This window comes from Mus pahari, chromosome 5 (assembly GCF_900095145.1).
Source record: "Mus pahari chromosome 5, PAHARI_EIJ_v1.1, whole genome shotgun sequence".
NCBI lineage: Eukaryota > Metazoa > Chordata > Mammalia > Rodentia > Muridae > Mus > Mus pahari.
Window position 1 is genome coordinate 52,886,278 of NC_034594.1, and position 25,739 is coordinate 52,912,016.

At 49.1% G+C, this 25,739-nt stretch overlaps 1 protein-coding gene and 1 pseudogene across 3 annotated transcripts in view; one reads left to right on the top strand and one right to left on the bottom strand.

Moving 5' to 3' along the window:
• Positions 1 to 25,739, top strand: part of Pnkd (PNKD metallo-beta-lactamase domain containing) — a 69,551-nt gene that overhangs the window by 30,882 nt on the left and 12,930 nt on the right. Inside the window, exon 1 of one of the 2 annotated variants that reach the window (XM_021197475.1) lies at positions 15,643 to 15,818. The exons of the other annotated variant lie outside the window; for it this stretch is intronic. Coding sequence (XP_021053134.1) covers positions 15,658 to 15,818 — 161 coding nt within the window. The 5' untranslated portion in view covers positions 15,643 to 15,657. Of the gene's footprint in view, positions 1 to 15,642; positions 15,819 to 25,739 lie in introns of those variants that run through there. 2 annotated transcript variants of the gene reach the window in all.
• LOC110321280 lies at positions 2,865 to 3,516 on the bottom strand (annotated as a pseudogene). Its single transcript, XR_002380519.2, has one exon. The product of XR_002380519.2 is annotated as a glutathione S-transferase P 2 pseudogene (transcript).

Consider the following 25,739-nt stretch of genomic DNA (forward strand, 5'->3'; position numbering starts at 1 on the left):
GGTCAGGTCTCCAGACCTCATGGGTCTCCTGAGGGAGAGGTTCTTCATGGGGGAACATAAACATGGGCCCACCTCAGGAAAAATCCACTCCAAGCTGTTGGTATGGGTTGGGAGGCGAGAGCCTGAGAGCAAGAACCCAGCTAAGTCAGTCACAGGCCACAGGGCAGCGGAGCCAGCCCAGCCCCTGTTCTGAAGACTCAAAGCGTGCCCATTACCACTGCAAGCCATATGTGCAGCCCCCTAGCTACATTGTAATTTTAATTAGGGATTGTGTTGTTTGTTTGATGTGTGTATTCATTTATTTAGGTTTATTTATTTAATTGTATGTGCATGATGTTTTGCCTGCACATATATGTATTGTATACCAGGTACTCAGAGAAGCCAAAAGAAGGCATTGGATCCCCTGGAACTGGGGTAATTGTGAACTACCATGTGGATGGTAGGAACCAAACCTGAGTCCTCTTCAAGAATATCAAGTACTTTTAACCTCTGAGCCATCAGTCCCTTGGTGCTTTTATTTTGAAACAGGGACTCATGTAGTCCAAACTGGCCTCAAACTTATTAAGTAGCTGAGGGTGACTCTTGAACCCAGTATGTTAGAGGGTCAGAGGCAAGGTGACTTACCAAGGTTAGGAAGCAGTGTTTCAGATGGTGTTGGAGTACTTGTGCAGGTTTGGTTCCCAGCTCAGCTGGTCAACATAGTGTGATCGCAAAGGCCAGATTTCAGGTCCAGTAAAACCAGAGCTGAGTTCAGACTCTACTTACTGGCTCTGTGATGGAGCAAGTCATTTAGCTCATCTGAGCTTCAGCCTGCCCACCTCTAAAAAAGAGGATGCCATAGTCGGCCCTACAGCGTTGCCATGGTGATGAATGACAAGTGTCTCCTGCAGGCCTTCTGCTTAGCAGAGTCTAAACTCTTGTTCTCCCTTTCCCACAACTGAACATTTATTACACTCCAACTGTCGAGCAAGGTGCTAGGGGATGGGGAGGGGGAGGGGGAGGGAGAGGGGTGTTGGCTACCAGGAAAGAAGCATGCTACATTGCGCCTGCCTATAGGGAGGTAGGCTCCCTTGGAGTCCTGCATAACCTCAAGTACAAAAGTAACACTTTTCAAACAATTATTCACCTCTGACGCTGGGGTGGTACCTTCCCCAGAGGGAGATGAAGTGCTGACCAAGCACTTGTGACCAGAAACACCTTCAAAGGGTTTCAAATTTACTATTTACTTTGCAGTGCTGGGGATCAAACCCAGGGCCTTTCTGTGCCCGGCAAGTGTGCTGCTGCTGGCTGAGCAATGAAAGTTCTTAGCTAGCTCAACTTGTTTTTAGCTGCAGTGGTACTGAAGGGAGGCACATCAGCTTCCCTAAGGTCTGAACTGCACACACTCCAGTCTATTAGGTTCCCCAGATTGGAAGCTGGGCCTTAATTAGTTTTAATTCCTCCCGGGAGTATAACATATCCCATGGGTGGGCTGGGCAGGCGGCACCTGGGACCTGAGGACATTTACTTTAAAGGATTCTTAGATGGCACAGCGGCCACTCCTGGGATCCCAGCCCTTGGCTAGGGGAGGCAGGGGACCAGGGGTTCAAGGTCGTCATCAGCTACATGAGAGCCAACCTTAAACAAAACAAAGATGATTTCTCCAGAAGCCGTGGGGCAGAGGACACAGGCCAGTGAGCAGCACGGGCTGGCTGAAGGAAGCACATGGGCCGAAGCACTAGAAAACTGTCTTGAGGCCATATTGCTAAGCCAAGGGAGGTGCACTTGGTTGTATAGAGTCTGGCTTCAGGCTTGTGGACTCCCTGCAAGGCTTCTGGGAGTTTGTTGGGGAATAAGGCAGGAAAAGTTGCTTCCATAGAGAAGCAGAAACAGGTGCAGAGTAGCAAGAAACCTGTTTCTCCACATTCATACAGACTAACACACGCACACTTCACTCACATGCATACACATACACAACATACATATCTCCCAAACAGACATATACACAGAACATATACACTCACAGATGAATATGCACATATAGGTACACACATACACAAGTACACACACACACACACATATACACAGTCAGCGTTAGTGGGGCGTCAGCCAGAAGAGTTGGGGAGTCCTCCGGGGATGCAGGAGGGGTTGGTTAAGTCATGCTGAGGGCTTAAGTCTACAGAGAACAGTGCCCTGCAGCATCTTCCAAAGGAGATGGGCGCATATAGATTCATGGGTTAGGAGGATCTAGAGCTAGAGAGAGCCTCCTATGGAGGAGGGAAGGCTGGTCCCAGTGAAAGAAGGTAAAATCTATAAAAACAAAGCCAAAAGCAATGAGTAGGGAACGGGATAGCAATTCAGTCACTCGGAAGACTGCAAGATGCCCAGGAAAAGAAAGCTAGCCCAGCACGGGACACCAAGGTTTCAGGTTGCCATTTCTTTTCTTTTTTCTCTTTTCTTTTCTTTTCTTTTCTTTTCTTTTCTTTTCTTTTCTTTTCTTTTCTTTTCTTTTCTTTTCTTTCTTTCTTTCTTTTTCTTTTTTTTTTTTTTGGTTTTTCGAGACAGGGTTTCTCTGTGTAGCCCTGGCTGTCCTGGAACTCACTCTGTAGATCAGGCTGGCCTTGAACTCAGAAATTCGCCTGCCTCTGCCTCCCAAGTGCTGGGATTAAAGGTGTGCACCACCATGCCCGGCCCTTTTCTTTCTTCTCTTCTCTTCTCTTCTCTTCTCTTCTCTTCTCTTCTCTTCTCTTCTCTTCTCTTCTCTTCTCTTCTTTTCTTCCTTCCTTCCTTCTCTCTCTCTCTCTCTCTCTCTCTCTCTCTCTCTCTCTTTCTTTCTTTCTTTCTTTCTCCTTTCTTTCTTACAAACTTTATTAATGCTAGGAAAAAGGGGGCAAGAAGCTCTTGTCTCTTCAGTCCACTACTGTTTGCCATTGCCATTGATGGGACTGGTCACATGTTCAGGGGAGGACAGAAAGGCCTTGGTCTTGGGCCAGACACTGAGGCGAGCTACATACGCAGAGAGCAGGGGGAAGTTGTCCAGGCAGCCAGGGGCCAGGACAGGGTGGAGCAGCAGCAGGTCTAGCAAGTTGTAATCAGCAAAGGAGATCTGGTCACCCACAATGAAAGCTTTGCCTCCCTGGTTTTGGGACAGCAGGGTCTCAAAAGTCTTCAGATGCCCAGGCAGGGCCTTCACATAGTCATCCTTACCATTCTCATAGTTGGTGTAGATCAGGGTGCCATATTTGCAGCGAAGGTCCTCCACCCCATCATTCACCATATTCACCTGGGCAGCCTCCCTCTGGTCTTTCCCATAAAGCCCAAAACAAGCGGCCATGGTGCCTCAAGATGTCATTAGATTGGTAAAGCGTAAGGTCTCCAAACTCAAACTTGGGGAGCTGCCCATACAGACAAGTGGGCTTAAGCAAGCCTTGTATCCAGGTATCTATGGTAACCACCTCCTCCTTCCAGCTTTGGCCTCATGCGCATGGCCTCACATTGGCCTCGACTTGGGAAGTAGGCAGTGGTGTACAGTGGCATGACTGCTTTGTCGATGGAAGTGCGGATTCAGTGCTGAGTAGGAGAGGTGTCTTGGGAGTGGACGCAAGCCTTCCATTTCTTTTGAAGTCTTCTTTTTGTCTCGCTTTGTTTTTGTTTCTGTTTTTTGTTTTGTTTTTTTGAGACAGGGTTTCTCTGCAGCCTTGGTTGTCCTGGAACTCACCCTATAGACCAGGCTGGCCTCAAACTCACAGAGATCTGCCTGCCTCTGCCTCCAGAATGTTGGGACTAAAGGAGTGAGCTACCACCACCTGGCAAGTCAGAACCCATTGCAGGTAAACTCTCTTCTCATGTCACCTACAGATGAGGGAGTCTGTGTCCAGGAATGGGACATACTTACCTGAGATCACACAATTAGGAATGGCAGAGCTAGGTCTTGGAGCCAAGACTCTAAAATGTATAGTCTTATAAATCCCACTCACGGGACAAACAGGAGGGTGTGTGTGGTGGTTTGAGTGAGAGCGAGACCCCATAGGCTCATATATCTGAATGTTTGGTTACCATTGACAGAAGTGTTTGGGAAGGATTAGGAGGTGTGGCCTTGTTGGAGGAGGTGTGTCCCTGGCTGGGGGCAGGCTTTGAGATTTCAAAAGCCCAGTCCTTTCCAGTGTCTCTTCTTTGCCTCCTATTTGCTGATAAGGATGTAAACTCTCAGCCACTGACTCAGCACTGTACCTGCCTGCCTGCTGCCATGTTCCCCCACCTGACAGTCACAGATTGAGCTCTTTCTTCTATAAGTTGTATTAGACATGGTGCCTCTTCATGGCACTAGAAAAGCAAGACATTTCCCAAGATGGGCACAGTATTAGCTAACTTCCTCACAGCTGTGACAAACTATCTGACAACAGTAACTTGAGGAAGATTTATCTGGGCTCTCATCTGAGGGTACACAGTCCATCATGACAGAGGAGGGTAACAAGAGCCTGGGGTCACACTATGTGCGTAAACAGGGAGCGGGAAGCCTCCCCCTTCCCCTCCCTGAAACAGGATCTCACCATGTAAATTTGGCTGCATGGAACTTCCTGGGTAGACCCATGCCAGCCTCAAACTCACAGAGATTCACACGCCTTCATATCTGCAGTGCCGGGATTAAAGGTGTACACCTGCAGTAAAAAAAAATATTAAAATCCTGGTGCAGGGCTTCTTCCCTGCCTTTGGTTATTGAGATTCCAGATTTTAAAAAACACAAACACACACACACAGCCTTTATATTTTTTATGTGCTTTAAGCAGCACAGATGCTGGGCAGCAGTCTACCTTCCTTGCTATTAGGATCTACTTTCCTAATGATAACCCAATTATTACTTACTATATTTCATCTTGACTGCACTTAGCTCCATCCAATTGGGCAGCTTTGAGGACCATGTTTGTTTTTATTTTTTTTGTTTTTTTAAATAATTTTTAATTTATTTTATATATGTGAGTACACTGTCGCTGTCTTTAGACACACCAGAAGAGGGCATCTGATCCCATTACAGATGGTTATAAACTACCATGTGGTTGCTGGGAATTGAACTCAGGACGTCTGGAAGAGCAGTCAGTGCTCTTAACCTCTGAGCCATCTCTCCAGCTCCCGAGGGCCATGTTTTTATGGCTCAGCTAGCCCATGGTGGCTCTCCTTTCTCCTCTCCTGCATGTTCTTCTTCTATTCCATAGCAGCTTCTTCTTTCTTTTTCCTCCTCACCTGGAAATCTCAACCCCACCTATGTCTCTTCTGCCGAACTATTGACTGCTGGCATCTTTATTAACCAATCACAATTAACTGTGGACTCTCTTGTCCTTGGGGTAACCAGTCTTGGGGGCTCCAGCATTAGAATACAAGCAGCATTAGGCCAACATGTACTACTGCCCTGCCCAGTCCTTTTCTTTCTGCCTTGAACTCTACTTCATGGAATGACACTTCCCTCTTCCCTTAGCCCCATATAGAAACTCCCTCACAAACCTGCCCAGAGCTTCATCTCCTAATTAATTTTAGGTCCTGTTAAGTTGAAAGTCAATATCAAGCATCACAAGGGCAGCAAAGAAGCAAATGAGGTGAGAGTGAGATGTGAGACTGGTGAGGTCAGCTTTGGACACATAATGTGGAAAATCCCCTGGAGCAGCTTCTTGGAGGTGACTAGCAAGAGGGTGGGCACTGAGACTGGCCACTCATGAGGAGCTTATAGACACATCTCTTTGGAGCAGTGGACATATAGACAGCACCTGAAATCTGGAGACACATGGACTAGAGAGGCATAGGTCAGCCAGGCATGGCAGCTTATACCTATAATCTCATCCCAAACTTGGGAGGCAGAGGCACTTGGCTAGACACGTGAGAGGAGAGCCTCAGCAGACTGACGGGGTGTTACAAGGGGACAGTGGCATGCTCACCTGTCACAGTTGCTGCCTTCGGGTTCAGGGACAAAGACTGAGCAGGGACAAGTGTGCTTGACCTTCAAGGGACACAGCCTGCTGGGATGGAGAGGACAGAGCATGCCCAGATGAGGAGCTGAGAATGAATGGAAAGACTTCTGTCTTCATAAAATAATTATGATACATCATACTGTGGAAGGTCACAGAAGACTTAAAAGGCATAAGAAACAAAGTAAGTGACACCCAGTGGCGTATGAACCAAGTTTTGGTCCTACTTTTCGATTGCTCTGATAAATACCCTGACAAAAGGCAACCTAGAGGAGGAGGGGTTCCGTTCGCTTTAGCTCAGGTTACAGGTTTCCAGGTTACAGTCTGTTGTCCTGGGAAAGTCAAGGCAGGAACTAATCTTGGTGACCCTGTCTCAAGTAGGAAGTAGGAGGTGTTCCTGAGGATTACACTTAGACATGAACACACACACGTGTGTATACACACACACACACACACACACACACACACACACACACACACACACACCAAAAGACAGAGGGGGAAACTTGGATAGAAACTCCAGGTTGGTTACTTCAAGGCTTGGTTGGTTAGTTGTGACTAACAGTCTGTGTAGCCCAGGCTGGACTATAAATCATAGCACTTCTGCCTCGCCTTCCCAAATACTAGGACAGCAGGTGTGAGCCACCATGCCCCCTCTCCCACAAGGTCTTCAGAGATGCAAGTTGTCTTCATTTATGCTCTGCCATCCGCAGTGTTCTAGAACATCCCATTGGTGGTGGTGGTGGTGGTAGTGGCGGTGGCAGTGGCAGTGGTGTAAATGAGTGTGAACCTGAATATGCATGCATAGGTCAGAGGACAACTTGTGGGAGTCAGTTCTTCTCCATGGGATCCTGAGACTGAATTTAAATTGTCACGCTGACCCTGCAAATGCTTTTAGCAGTTGAGCCACCTTGGCCACCCTGGAATATTCTTTTAAACTGCTTCATGATAGTACCAAAATGGCTGCTGGGGTACCAGACGCACAAACAGATGACAGCCCTAGAGCAGTAAAAGCAGCTTCCTTACAGAAAGAAAGGGGACATTTGAGAAAGTGGAGCTGAGGTGAGTGGTAAACACAAGCCATCCCAGCAGTCAGGAAGGGGAGGCAAGAAGATGAGGAGTTCAGGGTCAGCCTCAAGTGTAAATCAGATTCAAGAGGTCAGCCTGGGCTACACCAGAGCTGACAACAGACAGCTGCCAGAAGCAGTGGGCTGCATCTCAGTGACAGAAGGCCTTCCTGCCTTCCTGGGATGCAGAGGACCCTGGGTTGGACTGGAACACTGAACACTGCAGATTCACTAGGTCCTTTTTAAGGACAATGGAAACTTTTCAAGACAGTCCCAGTCTATCTCTTCTGTCCTCTTACCAGATATGTGACCTGCAGCCACTGAATTGATCTCTCAGTATTTGATTGATGGGGTGGTGTGAGAGCCAAGGGTTCTTCTATTTAAAGGACTGAGAACAGTGCCTGGCACATGTGTGCTATATAAATATTTGCTATTATTATCTCATGGCAGGAACTGCATTGCATTCCTGGGTCTAACCAAGACCCACCCACCAGGGCTGGAGAGGAGCTAAAGGCTGAGCTGTTGAAAAGAGAATGGGCAAAATAGAAGTTAACAAGGAAAACTAGGCCTTGAGTCGGCCAACAGAGCCTGCCAAGTCCACGTTCTAAAAAGGAGGAAAAAAAGGCTAACCAGTTTCAACACGTGAACACAGTTCCATTTGTATAAGTTATATATTTTTAAACTCTTTATTTGGGAATAATCTCAGGTTTTCAGAATTTGTTTTGTTTTACTTTTGAGACAGGGTTTCTCTGTGTAATAGCCCTGGCTGTCCTAGAACTTGCTTTGTCGACCAGGCTGGCCTAGAACTCACAGAGATCTGCTTGCCTCTGTCTCCCAAGCACTGGGATTAAAGGCATGCACCACCCCAGCCAGCAGCAGAGTATTTTTGAAAAAGTACAGGAGAGCCTGTACTTATTACGGCTTTTCTAAGACGTCCACATTTTTCTTAACTATAGTATTAGTATAAGGCTAGGAAATTAACACTGACCAAGTCTAACAATTCATATAGAGCCTGGTCCCATTGAGTAGAATTACTTTTTCTGCCAGGTGTGGTGGCGCATGCCTTTAATCCCAGTTCTTGGGAGGCAGAGACAGGCAGATTTCTGAGTTTAAGGCCAGCCTGGTCTACAGAGTGAGTTCCAGGACAGCCAGGGCTACACAGAGAAACCCTGTCTCAAAAAAACGAAAAAAAAAAAAAAAAAAGAAAAAAAAAGAATTACTTTTTCTTTTGTTTTTTTCTGGGGACAGAGTCAAGGGCCTTCCTCATATTAAGTGTTTGATCTTGCCACACAACTATGCCCCTAGCTGTCAGAAATGAATGTTTTCTTCCTTTCCTTTTCTTTTTGTGTATGTGTGTGGTGTGACAGTATGTTCTCGTGTCTGCACAGGTGTGTATGTGTATGTGAGTACATGCTGAGGCATCTCCAAAGCTGTAGTTTTAATTAATGAATGGATTAATGTATTCGTGCATGTATGTAGCACTACGGGCTGATAAGGCCTTGTATATGCTAGGCTTCACCACTGAACTACATCCCTAGCCCTACAGGGATTTTATTTGTTTATTTATTTATTCATTTATTTATTTTTGTTTTTTCAAGGTAGGGTTTCTCTGTGTAGCTTAGGCTGTCCTGGAACTCTGTAGACCAGGCTGGCCTCGAACTTACAGAGATTTGCCTGCCTCTGCCTTAAAGGCATGCAGCACCACCACCTGGCTTGAGAGAACTTTTTATGGTTGTTTTAGACAGGGCATAACCTTGAACTTTGAGATCCTCCTGCCTCAGCTTCCTGAGTGTTGCGATTATTTCATGCACCACTGCAGTAGACTTTTGAGGGAAGCTTTAATTTGAATTTACCCTAAATGGTGAGAAAAGTGGATGCTTTGAGTACCACTGTTTAAACAGTGCAGGAGGGTCACGGCACACCCCCTGAGGAGTCCCGGGAAAACAGCTGCCTCCATAGAGGGCCGAGGGCAGCCCCAGAGCTTGTGTTCTCGAAGGCCATTTGCTGAAGGCAAAGGAAGTGAAGGGGGCTGGGGTTTCCAAATAACAGTTGAGTGGTGAGACCATAATGGGAATTCTGGAACTTGATGCTGCTTGACACCTGCAGATGTCATGAAAGGAGACAGGAATAGACGCTTGAGAACTATGCTTTAATCAGAGAGCCAGAACTCAGAGAAGAGAGTCCATTAACATCCTGGAAGCCTGTTATCCTCCAATCCACAGCCAGCAGATTCTATAGGGAGAAAGAGTGTGGTTGCTTGCTTCTGTTTGCTTTCTCAGCTTGACACAAGCTAGGGTTCTCTAGGAAGAAGGGACTTCAAATGAGAAAAACGCTCCTATTACAGGCAAGTCTGAAAGGCATTTTCTTGATTAATGACTGACATGGGAAGACCCAGCCCCCTAGAGTGGCACTGCCTCTGTACCAATGGCCCTGGGAGGTATAGGAAAGCAGGCTGAGCAAGCCATGGGGAACAAGCCAGTAAGCAGCACCCCTCACAGCCCCTGCTTCAGATTCCTGTCTTAAGTTGCTGCTTTCAATTTCAGTGATGGACTCAGTGGTAAGATGAAATAAATCCTTTCCTCCCCAGGTTGCTTTTGGTCACACGTCTATCACATCAATAGAAAGTTAACTAGAACAGGGGGCGGAGACCATCAGTTGTTCTGTAGCTTGTTCTTCCCCCTCAGGTCAGGTGGCTAGCTCCAGTTTCGAGGCTAATGGTCTGCTTATCTTCCCCTGCACACTTACCTCATTCTGTGCATGATTGGGCTCAGGCGCTCGAACCTCCAAGTGAAGTCGCTTTCGCTGGTTTCAGCCTTGTACTCTTGCCGGGGCATCGGGGCTGGAAGGGATTAACTCAGAATGAGCAAACCATTAATACAGTGGGAAAGACACGCACATGCTGCCTCCTTCTTATGATCTAGAGTACAACTGTGCTGTGCTGATTCGTTGTCTATACTAGTCTGGGACCACTAGTTTATCCAAGAAGGGATGAATAAAACCAGCCTGGAAATGGGACGAAACCTCTGTGCTTGGGGCTGGAGAGATGCCTCAGCGGTTAAGAGCACTGACTGTTCTTCTGAAGGTCCTAAGTTCAAATCCCAGCAACCACATGGTGGCTCACAACCATCCGTATTGAGATCTAATGCCCTCTTCTGGAGTGTCTGAGCACAGCTACAGTGTCCTTATAGATAATAAATAAACACGTCTTTTAAAAAGGAAACCCTTTGTGCTGATTAGGAACAGCGCGGCCCTGCAAAGCCCAGAGCTGTGACAGGGCAGACGCTAGCCTGCTTGGTTCCCCTGCAGAAGGCAGGTTAGTGGATGGGCAGGAAAGAAATAGAAAGCATGAGGCAGATTAAGTCAAGACAGCGGAAGGCAAGGCAAGGCAAGGCAATCCCTCCAAGCAGACCAAGCTTTCAGAGTATGCAACACAACGGCTCAGGGGAAGGTCACTGTGGGCACAGTAAGCTCTTGATGGCAAAAGACAGAGGGGTTGCCAGAGTGTCCCAGCCGCCGCTGTGCATTGGGTCAGTGCTTCTAAATCAAACTGACTTTGCCACCTGGTCCAATAAGATATCCCTATTCTTTTTGCTTGTCTGTTCTGTTCTGTTCTGTTCTGTTCTGTTCTGTTCTGTTCTGTTCTGTTCTGTTCTGTTCTGAAACAGGATTTCTCTGTGTAGCCCTGGCTACCCAGGTACTTACTCTGTAGACCAGGCTGCCTGCTTCTACGAGTGCTGGGGAACACTATGCCAGGTGAAATCTCTTCTTTAACACTGAAACAGCTCCATCTATTAAAGCTCCTCCATGGTGTTCTTGACGTCATCATTGCTACCATCACCACCGATGATATCCTGTAAGTCAGCTAAGCACCAGGCATCTAGCTTGCCATAATGTAAGGGTGAAGACAGACTGTCCTTCCAAGGGACACAGCTTTGGCCGGCAGCTGGAATAAGGAGCAGGCATGAGAACATCTACCTCTACCCCTGGAACCTGGAACCTACTCTCTCTCTGTCTCTGTCTCTCTCTGTTTCTGTCTCTCTGTCTCTGTCTCTCTCTCTCTCTTTCTCTCTCTCTCTGTCTCTCTCTCTCTCTGTTGTTTTTGGTTATATGTGTGTAGCTTTCTATCTGCATTTATATCTACGCACCACTTTCAGACCTAGTATCTGCAGAGGCTAGAAGAGAGTGTTAGATTCTCTGAAACTGAAGTTACAAACAGTTGTGAGCTGCTACATGGGTGCTGGGAATCCAACTCTGGTTCTCTGGAAGAGCAACCGGTGCTCTTAACCATTGAGCCATCTCTCCATCCCTGTTTTGTGGTTTGTTTGTTTGTTTGTTTGTTTGTTTAAATAGTGTCTTGCTGTATAGACTTGACTAGCCTTAAACTCACAGCAATCCTCCTGCTTCAGACTTACTAGTGCTGGGATTACTAGTGCTTAGTTGCCCATTTGTTGTTGCTGTTTGGGGCATGCATTTATTTGCTTTTGAGACAGCATCTCACTATGTAGCCCAGGCTGGCCTTGAACTCATGAATCTCTTGTGTCAGCTTTCCCATTGTTGAGCTCACAGGCAGGCACCATCACACAGGATTGTGCTTCAGATTATGAATGGGCCTCTCCTTGGAGAGTTACAGAGACAAACTTTAGCCTTGGCAGTGCTTCTGAACTGCACCAGGGAGGAAGGGTTCTGTGGTCAAAGACCTCGAGTGTGTGAGTGCTCAGAGGCAGCTAGCTCTCCTGCAGCCTTCCAGATGTGGACTGTTCGGCTCTCCTGTCTGGGTTGCCTTCCATACAGCTGTTCTGCAGGGACAGCAATAACTTTTCCATTCAGCCACTCTTTCCTTCTGTCATCTGCTCATTCATTCATCATACTCTTAACACTGTCTCGGGCCCAGGCATTGTACATCCCACTGACTCTATGGGGCTTACATCCCAGTGGGAGGGACTGGTGGGAGAATCACAGACAGTGTCCAGTTGTAAAAAGTGAAGTTTGAACTCTTGTGCTCCCGTCACCTGTCTTGGTTGCTCTCCTATTGCTGTGAAGAGACACCATGACAAAGGCAAATTACAGAACCATAACTTCAGAAGGTTAGTCCATGACCAGAGGAGATGGCAACCGGCAGCAGGCATGGGAAGGAAGCAATAGCTGAGAGCTTACACATTCAAATAACAACCACAAGGCAGAGAAGGAGGGAGAGAACTAACTGGGGGGCGATGTGAGCTTTTGAATTTTCGGAGCTCACCCACAGTGATACACCTCCTCCAACAAGGCCACACCTACTAATCCTCCCCAGACAGTACCACCAATGGGCCATCTATTCAAACACGTGACCTATGGAGACCATTCTCATTAGAACCACCGCAGTAGTGTAAGTAGTATAATAGAATGTTGAGGGACCAGCAGGGGCCTCTGGGAGGACCGACTATTTTTCTCTGTCCCTTACACCTTCAGGAGTTTACATTTGCAGATGCTCCCTTCTCAGCCTCTATGTTATCACAATCACTTGGGGCAACAATTCTTTGTTGTAGGCTTGCCCTAGGTATTACAGGCCCTGAAGCATGTACTTGTGGATGCCATTGCACACACACACACACACACCCCAGGTAGACGGAGTGTAGCAATGCCCCTGCTAACCTGCAAGCAGCTGGTCATATCTCATCATCATTAGGAAACAGGGAACACCAAATACCTTTAAATATGGATCAGATTATAGCCTAGGGAATGGTGCTGCCCAAGTGTAGCCTAGAGAGGTGAGACAATCTCACCTCAGTTAGCCTAATGAAAACAATCCTCCATAGGCAAAGAGGCCCACCTCTCAGGTGATGCTAGATCTTATCAAGTTGACATAGAGATTAACTTCATGGGGCCTAAGGTGGTAATAACCACCGGGCATGGTGGCGCTCGCCTTTAATCCCAGCACTTGGGAGGCAGAGGCAGGCGGATTTCTGAGTTCCAGGCCAGCCTGGTCTACAAAGTGAGTTCCAGGAGAAACTATACAGAGAAACCTTGTCTCAGGAAAAAAAAAAAAAAAAGGTGGTAACAACCTTGGTACTTTTGAGGGACCAAGCAACCAACCCAAAGTGAGAAGCAGAAGAATGTCCTCATTTGAGGAGGTTGAAAACATAGGCTCAGCTATTGAGCAGAGGCCCTGTGGGCTGTGGATGGAACTTTGACATTTCAAAGAACATTTAGTAAGTATTTAAAATGCAGGTGGCACCATGCCAGACATTGGCAAGCTGAAGATGAATACATTAAATTATAGTCTCCACTCTGAAGAAGGCTAGTGAAGCCTGAGACTACATGCTGATACAGTGAGCAAGTGGGAAGGCGTGGCACAAGTATCCTACAAAAGGGTACTGAATGCACAAGTGCGTGCTTGCACAGGAGAGCACATGAGATCTGAATCTATGGAACAAAGAGTGAGCAGCACTCCAGGCAGAACACAGTGTATATAAAGGCATGGGAGTGCAAAACAATATGGTCAGTTCTAGAAATTGCAAGTCGTTAGGTATCACAGGGCAGAATGCAGGAAGAGGATGAATAGCGTCTAGCTTGCTAGAAGAGCAGATTCTCGTAGACAAGGGGAGAGCTACAGCAGATGAGGAGCAGTCATGTAGTACCCTCCAGAACAGACCAGAGCAGGAGAGGCTGGCTCCCCAAGCCTGCGTGAGTTTGCACAGACACTGCCCTTCACTCTCTATCCCCAGCCCTGCTGTGACTCCAAGGAGTTCATAAACAGTATCTTGAGTTTATGAGTTTATTATCTATAAATGAGCGGTGTGTGTGTGTATATGTGTGTGCAAGCACCTGCTCATGGTGGGGCTGGGGCTGAGGTTAAAGATTAAATTGTGTCTTCTGCAGGGTCATGCCTGAGCCTGCATTTCCTGTTTCAGATTACAGGGACTGCTTTACAGAGCCCTCCCTGCAGCAGGCTGTGTTCACAATGACCCACAATCCTTCAGTCTTGCATGTACAGAGACAGAGACACAAACTCTCCTATGCTGGTCATGCCTTCTGTGTTTTTGCTTTTGGTCTTCCTCTCACCCCCCCCCCCCCCAGGTCTTGGCAGCTTCACCCTTTCCTGTGCCAGGGCATAGGGAAGTAAAACTTCAGGGAAGAGACAGGGCAGGTGCAGGGTGTCTCTCGGATGTTGCAACAGAAGAGAAACTGAGTGCCCAGGGCTCTCAGATTAAAGCAATAATTGGGTGGACTGCAGTTCACGTTAGGGAGAATTTAATTCATCCCTTGGCTTTTTGTTGGGGTGTGAGTGAGGGAGAATGAAGTAGAAAATTGTACATAGGAATCTTCAGCTGCACAGTGCACTGTGACCGACTCTGAGATCACAGATGTGGGGTCTGATTATCTAGGGCTCTCAGGCTGGGCACAACAAGCAGGAAAGGAAGCAAGAGCATTTCCTCACCTGCTTCCCTCCAGCTGCCGCCCAGTGGGAGTGGTGGTGAGCCCAACTTTGCAGAGTTTCCTTCCCTTCCTGCAGAGGGCTAGGCAAGGCAGACTGCACACAGCCCAGTCCTGGCTCCTGTGTGCTTCAATTTGGACATTGCTCCACACTTGCTCTCACACCCATCTCCACCCCATTGGCCAGAACAGCTTCTAGAACTCATTAGGAAGGCAGTAGTAGTAGGGCGAGGAGACACTGATGTGGAAATCAGACTGGGCATGGAACTAAGGATGTCTAGCTGCTAGACCTGGCTCTCCCACGCATGGCTGCATAACCTTGATAAAGTCTCCATGGACTGTGGCCTCTTTTCAGGGTGAAATGTCACATGCCCTCCCCATCTAAATTGATCCAATGTCTTCCATATTGATTCCCCTATTCGCTTCCCTATACGTACCACTGTTTCTCATCGCATCTATGTTTGTGAGCACATAACATATGCACATGCGATTTTATTTGTTTGCCCACTTAATCTCCTTACTGTAGGCTCCAGGAATGTGCCCATCTTCCCTGTTAGGGATTGAGCCCAGGTCTGGCACATGCTACACAATTAAACTACTGCCCCAGCCTGGATAGAGTGTATTTGTGTGGTCTCAAGCACCATAGCCCTCTACAACTTGTGAGAGTGATTTTCTCCTGCCACCAAATGGGTCCAAGGATTCACACAGGGCAGCAGGTTTGGTAGCAAGTGTTTATCCTTTAAGCTTCCTCTGGGCTCTGTGTCTTTTGACCACCTGAAAACCTGGCACAATGCCTTTAATTTACTGAAGGAATAAATGAGCAGCAGAAGATCCAACTCCCGGGTGCCTTCTAGCTGATAAAGGTTAGGAGTCTAAGGTTTCTCTTCAGAAGGACCACTACAAGGTCTCTCCCCTGCACAGGAAGAAGAGGGCTTGGCTTCTGTCCTCTCACAAGACACTGCCTATGCGGACCCAGATTGGCACATGGTTAAGCCGGCTCGAGCTCCGCCTCCAGACCCTCCAGTAAGGGAAGGAGCCTGTCCGTCTTTAAGCTGGGGATTCGCAGCGCGTGCCGGGCCACGGCTGGCGAGGGGCCGGGTCCAAACGCGATGTAGTGGGCGGAGCCAAGTGCCTTCGCACCCCCAAGCGCGCAGGTGCTGGGAGCCCCGCCTCTCCGCGCGAGGGGCCGGGGCGGGGCCGTCGCCTAGCAACACCAAGCCCCGCCCCCGGTCCCGGCCCCCAGCATGGCTTGGCAGGGCTGGCCCGCGCCTTGGTTGTGGGTCTCCGGTTGCTGGCTGCTATTCTTCGCCTTCGTGCTGCTCCTGAGTCCCCGCGGCTGCCAAGAACGGCGGGGTTTCCGCGGCCTCCTCATGACGCGCAGCCAGCGGCTGCTCTTCCGAATCGGGTTAGTGCTCAGGCTCCGATCTGTGCAGGCTCGGGAAGGTGGACACACTGGGAGAATGGACGCAGAAAGGATACGGGGGGGTGCTGGGATCTCTTGGATTAGGGGTTTCTAAACCATCGGAGCAGGATGGAGAAACGGGCTGACTTTGTTCTGAGTTAAAAAAGCAGAGTTGAAGGACCGAAGAATTGGATGGGGTGGGTAGGAAAAGAGGATTAGGGGCACAGATCCGAGTTGGTAGGGCAGGGAGCCAGAGGACTCAGGGAGACGATGCTGGAGCCCAGGGAGTGCGGGAACTGGTGCAGGGAAGAGCTCATCCGGCCGCAGGGCAGAGGTCAGCAGTTCGGGCTCCCTATCTTAGGTGCAAGAGTAAAAGCGTGCCCTAGATGTCTAACTTTACTCCGTATGCGCCTGTTCTTCTATGCATCATCCAACACTCCACACCTCTGGGTGGGTCATTCTGTCCTCCTCATAGTTCAACTCTTTAGGTCAATCTAGCTCTGTCCCTTTTACCTTCCACTGCGGGCACCTAAAGCCCTTGGCTGTGAAATTTGACCCTACAGCCAGCCATGGTACCTCCCCCAGCCAACTCTCCTCCTCAATGCCCCTGGCAAGAGTGATAGTCATCACTGTTCTGCATTCAAAAGCAGGGAAGAAACCGGAAGACAAGCTTCTGAGGGGCTCTTGGGCAGGACCTCAGACCACAGTTTAGGGAAATCCATGTAAAGACTGGAATCTTGGTCTGTGTCCAGATTCCTGGGAAGGCCTATGACTGGGAATTTCCTTAGTTTCAGAGATGACACTGTGCAGTTCACCTTCCTCCTTCCCCAAGCAACCCCCCCCCACTGCTCCCTAAAACTTAAGGCCTGGAACTCCATTTTATGGTCTCTAAAGTAGAAATATAAAAGCCTAGTGGGCTGAAAAACATTCTAGATAATGCTCTGACCAGACCGCCGTTATTTTGTGGGGTTTTATTGTTTTGTTTTGTTTTGTTTTGCATTAAAGTCATGAGGTGGCAGAGTTTTTGTTTAGCTGGCTGCCTCGGTAGGACAGTCTCACGATGTATCCCAAGCTGGTCTTGAACTTGTGGTCCTCCAGTCTTCTTGGTGCTGTCACTACAGGTGTGTCCCACCATACCTGACCAAGGTTTGTGACTATCACTGTACTCTGTACCTGGATTTTGGAACCAGGTGTGAGGTTTTATTTTGTTTGGTTTGTTTGTAATTTGGTTGGTTGGTTGGTGCTGGAGACTGAACCTAGAGCCACATGATGATAAATATGTGCTCTACCACTCATCTGCACACCCCTAGTCACTAGATTTGTGGGCTGTGTATGTATGTATGCATGTGTGTGTGCATGCGTTTGTGTATATGTGTGTGTATGCGTGTGTATGTGCCTGTGTGTATGTATGTGTATGCATATGTGTGTGCATGTACCTGTGTGCCCATTTGCTTTGGTTTGGTTTTTTTTTCAGTTTTTGTCATAAAATTTCTGGGAATTATGTAGCTTTATTTAGAGAAGAGATGTTTAAATCTACTTTTAGCATCCAAAATTGGTAAGCTTGAAATCACGAAAATGTCAGAGGAAGTGGAAAACGGGACTTTCCATGAGGACCTAGAACCAGAATTCCTAAGAATCCCTAAGATCAGAATGCCAGTAATCACATTATCAAAACCACAAGAGTCTGGGTATTCCTAGACTTGAGATTTGGGAGTTTTTCACATCCCTTAAGTTTGATTTCTTTTTTTTGGGGGGGGGGCTTTTCGAGACAGGGTTTCTCTGTGTAGCCCTGGCTGTCCTGGAACTCACTCTGTAGACCAGTCTGGCCTTGAACTCAGAAATCCGCCTGCCTCTGCCTCCCGAGTGCTGGGATTAAAGGCGTGCGCCACCGCTCCCGGCCTTAAGTTTGATTTCTTGAGGGAGCTTCTTCATAATTCTTTTGGGGGGAGGAGGGGGCATTTGGGGTTGAGATGGGATCTTTGCGTATCCCAGGCTGGCCTCAAACTTTGCAGCCATCCTGCCTTAGCCCCATGCTCAATTAGGTACACATTACCACTCAGGCTTAGAACTCAGTGTTCTGGGCTGGAGAGATGGCTCAGCTGATTAAGGACAGGCTGCTCTTGCAGCAAACTCCAGCTCAGGTCCCAGAACCCACACAGTAGCTCACAGCTGCCCATAACTATCTAACATCCACTTCTGACCTCTGTTGGGGGCACCAGACACAAACATGCCGCACAGATACACATGCAGGCAAAACACCCATAAACAAAAATTAAATCTAAAAGATTTTTTTCCCAGAATCCAGTTGTCCATGGGGCTTTCCTTTGTCTAGATTCCCAGATTGCCTTAGAATCAACTTCCCAAATTTGCAGAGCAGAAGGGTGTGCCTGGAATGGGAGCTCCAGACCCTGCTGTTCTGTAGTCTGGGAAACAATTAGTCCAGTCCCTTGAGGGGAGACATTGCTAACCTTCAGAGTGGGACAGGGATACCGGCAGGAAACGTGGCAAATGTGTCGGTGGTGTTGTGAGGTACCTCCAGGCCTGCAGGAAGGACGGACACAGGAGCCCATCCCCACTCCTTAAGCTGAAGGTGTGGCCAGGAGGACCACCGATGAATCATTTTGTTGGGGCTGGAAAGCATAGTGGAACTCCCCAGCCATCTACCCACAGAGAGGAACTGTTGGTGTTATTATTAGTCACGATAATTCCACAGAATGGTGGCTTTCCTCAATAGCCACTATTATCTGAGGATGAGAACACCTAGGCTAAGCTGAGGGTAGATCCAGCAGACATGGGCTGACATTAGGCACTTGCTATGGGGACTGACATTAGGCACTTGCTATGGGGACTCTGAGCACCAGGGCAGAGAGCAGCTAAGCATTTGGGCTGGACAAGTCACCTTTTGAATTCTGGCTCTGCTGTATATTGACCATGTGGTGTCTTAGGCAGATATTCTTTCTGAACCTGGCTCATTTGCACTGGCAGAATGGGGAATGGTGTTAGTGATCCAGGAAGGAGAGCAATTGTTTGTGTATAGCCTGTGATGGACAGGAGGGAGATGCATGTCCTCCTTAAATTCTCTCACAACTGTCTTCTAAGATTATCCAGCCACAGCTGGGAAATGCTGTCTCTCTCTCATTCCATAACACCTAGCTGCCCAGGGTCAGGACTGTGAACCCAGGGAACAGGATCTGGCCAGTGTTCTCTACTGCTGACCTTCAAATGAGGCGATAACGCTGTCTGAACTCCCGCAGCAGGCGTATGACACTTTATTCTGGCCTCCTCGCATAACTCTGTGTGTGTGTGTGTGTGTGTGTGTGTGTACGTTTGTGTGCGTGCACATACATGCAATTTGATATTTTTCAAAAGTATCTTTTTAAAAAAGAAAGATCTCCTAAGTTGAGGATGTAGCTCAGTAGTAGGATGCTTCTGTAATATATGCAAGGCTTGACACCCATCACACAAAAGGTTAGGCAAGACACAGGACCGTGTGAACAGATGTGAGCTGGGCTCCAAACTATGGCAGAGGTAGGACACAGCAAACTCCTTGGGATGGCAGGGGACAACTAAGAAGCCTGTGATCAGGAGAATAAGGGTCCCCTGCCTCAGTTTCCCTTTTGCTGCTTTGCCTCCTCAGTGTAATAGAGAGGCTTGGCAGAGCAGAGCTAAGCTCTAGAGAGGGCCTGCCTGTTGATAGGAGGCAAGTAGAGCATGCGGCTGGGGTCCTGCAGCACTAAGGATGCCCTGCACAGCTTAGGTGGACAGAAGCTGGCGTCTGCTGATGTCCAGTCTTAGCTGGCCAAGTCTCTGTTCGTTTTTATACTCAAGAGACCTTTTTCTTTCTTTGGGGACTTGATGGCTGTGAGCCGCCTGGTATGGATGGTAGGAGCTAAGCTCCAGCCTTCTTGACAAGTAGCAAACACTTTTTATTTTAATTGTTTTATTCTATGAGCATTGTTGTTTGCCTGCCTGTACCAGGATGTCAGATCCCCTGGAACTGGAATTGCAGACAGCTTTGAGCTGCTATGTTAGTACTGGGAATTGAACCCAGGACCGCTCGAAAAGCAACCAGGGCCCTTAACTACTGAGCCATCTCTCCAGCATCTCAGGCGTTCTTTCTTGACCCTTGCTCCAGCCATCTGATGAAATTGATGTGAACAGGTCCCCTAGGTGAGCCTTACTTTTACCATTTCTGAAAGAGGAAAACTCTTGTCTGGACCAACAGGGTCCACTGTGCAGGGTGGCAAAAGCCCTGGCATGAGGATCCTTGAGGAAAAAAATCCCCTTGTTTGTGGCCTAGACGAAGACCAGGCGTTGTGAGCTGGGCTGTCAGAGACTTAGCCAGCAATATCCCTAAGCAATCTCAATTGGAATTGCTGATTTAAGTCAGAAACAGGATCCACAGAGATGCCCAAGGTTTCAAGTCTGATGCCTAGAGTTCGTGACTCCTACAAGTCCTCTGAGCTCCACACAGGAGCAGGCACACACATCATAAATGTAGTAAATCAAAATGATATATAAAAAAAAACAGAAACAGCCAGGCAGTGGTGGCACATGCCTTTAATCCCAGCACTGGGGAGGCAGAGGCAGGCAGATCTCTGAGTTCAAGGCCAGCCTGGTCCATAGAGTGAGTTTTAGGACAGCCAGGATTACACAGAGAAACCTTGTCTTGAAAAACCAACCAACCAAATAAACAAAACAAAACCCCAGAAACTTCTCTGTTCAGACCCCTCTGGCGGTGTCTCCTGGGAGGCAGAGTTGGCTCCGTGCCCTGCCCACCCTCAACCACAGGAACTGGTTTACTGGTTTCCAAGCGCTGCCAGCAGTCCTTCCTCCCAGCTCTTCTGTCCCTGTCCAGATTTCACCATGTCCACAGGCCCTGCCCCATGTTGTCACCACCCCACCTGTGCACAGCAGGGTCCCCATCCCTGCTGTTCCAGTCCCCGCTGCCCAGCTTTATCCACAATAATTCACGACAGTGATGTGAATTGCCTTGTCTGTCTGTTTACCAGTTTTCTCCTCCTGCCTGAATATGGCCACACAAAGAATAAAACATAGTTACTACTGTATCTCAGCTTTCAGGGCAGTGCTTGGCACGTAGTCAGCCCTTATCAAATGGTTTCGAATGGAGGGAGGGAGAGAAGAACGGGAAGATAGCCTCGGCCCAAGTACCATGTCCTCCTGAAGCTGGCTTAGCCTCCTTAGCATAAACTCCCCTCTGCCTCCCTTGGGCCTGGCTGTGTTCTCCTCCTTAGAGCTTTCAATGTGTTCTCCTCTCCTGGGCTCAGGCTGCCCAGCCAGACTCCCACAGGCTTGCCCAGGGAGCAGGGCTCTGTCAAAGGGCCTGTGCTAAAAATGACTGACAGGGGAGAGAACCAATGGAAGTGAATCCTAGCGCTTTGGCCAAGCAGGTGGCCCAGGGCTCAGGCCTTCTGGCAGAGGCTTACCCGAGGGGCTGTGATTCTAATGTGTTTCTCACCTTGCCTGAGTGCTCCTAAGGGTCATATTGTCTTCTACAAAAGATGGCTGTCCTCTGCAGAGGACTGCAAAGATTGGGCAGGCTGAGAAAACCCAGACGGGAGCTTGTATGCCCTGGCCTTTCCTGGGCATGTGGACGTGACCTCCAGATACGCTGGAGGCTGCAGGAAACCCTCACCCAGGAGCCTCCTCAGCTGCCTCATTAGCTTGGTTTTTTTGTCTCTTCCCCTCTCCCCCCAGAAAGCACACAACAGGGTGTGACTGCTCCTATGGTCTTAAGCCAGTCCTGCTCAACAGAACCCTGTGACCTGCTGGCCCTCCAGGTCTAGACCTTCAGCCCTCAGGCATTGCAAGTTTGTTATTAGGTGTGTCCCATCCCTGGTCACATGCAAGCCTGGACAAGCTGAGTCTTGGCCAAAAATACCCATGACCACCAGCCTCACCACCCTGGGCCTGTCTCACTACCCTGAGCCTGCCTCTTGGGTACAGTAGTGTCTTGGGTCTCACTGTACTCAGGGAACCCACAGATAGAGAGTTCCTAAGCTGGGAAGGGGGCTAAGGGAGGTGACCCTGGCTGCCGTATGTTCTGGGGTTACAGGATCCCCTTCATCTTGCACCCTCCTGTCCATACTGGCCTGAGATAGGACCCAGGCCCAGCCAAGGCCAGTCACTTGACAGCCTCCAGCTTCCTTCAGGGCTGTCCTGGGGAGGAGGACGGGAGAAGAGCCAGCATTGTGTGTTTTCTCTGTTCATCAGAAGACTGGCTGGGGGAGGGGATGTCATATCACTGTCAGCTGTCCCCATGGCTTCCACAACCTTAGGCTGGCCTCAGATAACAGAGAAGCCATGCCCTGGCTTAGCAAGGCAAGGGAGGGGTGCACTGTGAGCCCAAACTAGAGGCCAGCACTGTTCCCAGCCCTAAGCCCCCTGGGGGGGGGTTGCTGTAGCTCTGCATTCCCACACTCTCTCCTACCTGGGTCCCAGGGGACCAATTAGGAAACTTGATTTTCTCTCTGATGTGGTTATAGTGGGTAGAAACACTGTTCCAGGCTGTAGAAATGCTGAGCCAGATTTCGGGACTGGGGAAAGACTGAGCTTAGCGGGAGAGTGCGTGCCCAAGCTTGTGCCAGGTCTTAGGTTCTAACTCTATCTAGCACTTCAGATTGCAGTAGAGGGTAGAAGAGGTCAGAATCTTTCTTCTGTGGTTTTGTTTTGGGGGTTGGTGTTGTTGTTTTGAGACAAGTTCTCACTCTCTATCTCTGGACAGCCTAGAGATTCATAGAGATCCACCCACCTCTGCCTCCCAAGTGTTGACATTGAAGGCTACCACATCTGGCCCAAGATGTTAAAATCTTAATGTGCACTGGACACCCACCCCTCGCTTGTTCTTATATCGGCTATGAGTGCTGGCCTAGATCCCAGCTTGCTGGGCAGGGCACGGGACCCCATGCAGAGTGGCTGTCTGGGTCACCCTATTAATCACATGGATTTGTAGAAGAAGAGTTGAACAAAAAAAGGAACAGGCTGCAGAGTAAGTTCCTCCTTTGTGCACCGAGCATTAAAAGACTAGAGGCTGTGTATCTGGTAATGACTGAAGAAACCAGGGGCCATGGGCTGGGGTGCAGCTCAGTGGTAGACGCTTGGCTTTCATGCATGGGGCCTGGATTCCTTCCTCAGGCCTTTCCATGGAGCCATGCGTCCCAGTCATGTTGGCTGAAGGTCGCAGCTTCTGCAGTGACTCTTCACAGTGTCCCCTCCACTCACCACCCCTCCATTCTCCTCTCCCTCTGGCTCCCAAGGCATCCATGGAATCACTGGCCTGCCCACACTCCACTTCCAGAATCATAGAGCCTTACTTTCAAAAATCCTTGTACCAGATGTCCATCCTGACAACACCAGGGCTCGCTACAGTTGAGTGCAAAACATTTGCCAGTGTCATGAACTGGTTCATGTAGAAGCCACAGAGCAGTTACCAGATCCTGAGGTCCCTGAGGCCAGATCCTGGGCCACAGACCCAGCTCTGTGTAATCACCCTGACCTATCGTGGGGTGCCCTGTCATCGCTCAGGCCACTCATCCGGTCCTACCCCCGACTTGGGGTTTGGGGAGGATTTTAGTGGTTGAGTGGATTGTGGGTCAGGTCCTAGGGAGATATCTCTCCCCACTGTCGCCCGTCTTGTGATCTGACCAAGCACAGGCTCTGCTTCCTGCCTGTAAGATGAGGGTGTGACGCTTGCGGGAGCTAAGATGATCCACGGGAAGCCCTGGGCTCAACGAGCTTGCTCTCAGGCTTAGGCAAGAAAAGCTTGGTACTGGAAATTGTTAAAGACGAGGCAGGAGCCAGAACCCTGACCCTGTGGACCTCCTGTGGACCTCTTGCCTATCCCTCACCCTCTTCTGTCCCTCTCTCCCTTCTTCCCTCCTTCTCTGAGGCTCTGGATGCAGCCAGCCTACATGGCAAATAACTTTAGGATTTTATGTCCCGTGACATAGCCCCCACCCATGCCATTGAATCTGGGTGACCTGCTTGGCAGAACACCCTGCTCGTCCAGGTCTGTGGAGGTAGCAGGGCAAGAGGAGGGTGCAAAGGTGGAGAGGACTTGAGTTGGGCAAGCCACCGCCATTAGACTTGCTGGGCTGCCAGCCCTGGCCTTGCCTGGGATCCAGTCTTGCCAGGCACTGTGCCAGCCTTTTGTGAATGCCACTTGCTGTACTGTGCCAGTGTAGGTGTCCCTGGGGGTGGAGGGAAACACCAGAGTCACAGGGAGCAAGTGGGAGCCTGCAGGCAGGTCCTGCCCAATGAGGGTACCATGGAATCCATAGGCAATGGGTCTGGGGAGCTGGGGTTGCTGTGTGTCCCAGATGGAGCAGAGGGAAGTTGTCTGATGATATCATCAGTGGGCATCTCCTAGGAGATCAGAGTGGCCTAAGCCTGAATGGCAGTTAGGACTTAAGTTAAAAGAGAAGCCTAGGGGCAAAAGGGGGGGGGGGCTGGGAGGAGAAGAAGGTTTGAGACAGGGTCTCAGTAGCCTAAGCTGCCCTCAAACTTCTGATCTTTCTGATTCCATTAGTATTATAGCCATGTACGACTACATGTGGCTTATTGGGAAGCCAGAGACTTGAACTCAAAGCTTCGTGTATGTCAGCCAAGCAGTCTACAATTGAGCTGTTTTCAGACCTGTTTTTATTTTTTATTTTTAACCCTTTTTTTGGGGGGGGGGCACGTGAGTTCCAAGCACACATATGCTCAGGGACAGCTTACAGGGGTCATTTCTCTCCTTCCACTCTGTGAGTCCCAGGAATGGAAGCCAGGACATACGACTTAGCAGCAGTCATCTCAATAACCTGCGTGCACATAAACGCACATGGACACACACACACACACACACATACACATGAACACCACAGAGGCTGTCGCACTCTGGTGGAGGTCAAAGGACAACTTTTGGAAGTCAGTTTTCACCTTCCGTTTTGTCTTAGGGTTTCTGCTGCTGAGACAAAACACCATGATCAAATACCTTGGGGAGAAAAGGGTTTATTTGGCTTACACTTGCACCGCACTGTTCATCATTGAAGGAAGTCAGGGCAGGAACTCAAACAAGGCAGGAACTGCGAGGCAGGAGCTGATGCAGAGGCCATGGAGGAGTGCTGCTTACTGTCTGTGCTCCGCTCCTCAAGACATAGAACATTGCAGATGGGCAGAAGGTCCACAGCCCCACCACCGCCCCAGGGCTGAACGGTACTGCTGGCTAGGATGGTGAGCATCTTCAACATCTAATCCTTTACCACGTGTCTGCATCCTGAATGGGAGCTGGGGTGGTTTCTGCGTGCACTGGCATTTCAATAAATGTCAGGATGTTTTCTTGGCAACTTGTCTTTCAGCATAATGATGCATATTTGGACTCTGTGCGTGTTATCTCCTGGTTCTGATCATTTTGTTTTGCTGGCTGTGTAGTTTCCCACAGTCTGGGTATGGCCTGGCTTATTTTTATATTTTGTTGTTGATGGATATGTAGGGGGGTTTCCACCATTTCATTCTGGGGAGCACGGGGTTTTCAGTGGGAAGGGAGGAGACTGTCAGGTCAGGTCAGGAGTAAACGTCTCTTGGGAACACTGGGGGCCACAGGAGGCTCCGAGCAGGAGCGAGACTCACCCAGAGGTGGTACATTTAGAGCTTCAGCCTTGTCTGGAGTTTGGACTGGAAGCCAAAATTGGGTAAAAGAGGCTCTTGCAAGACTCAGGGATGAGTCCCATGGACTGCCCCTTGTATGAGCCCACTCAGAGCAGCAGAAGGCAGAACTGAGAAAGATCCCCATTTAAAAGAGAGAGGGTGGGGGCTGGTGAGATGGCTCGGTGGGTAAGAGCACCCGACTGCTCTTCCGAAGGTCCGGAGTTCAAATCCCAGCAACCACATGGTGGCTCATAACCATCCGTAACAAGATCTGAC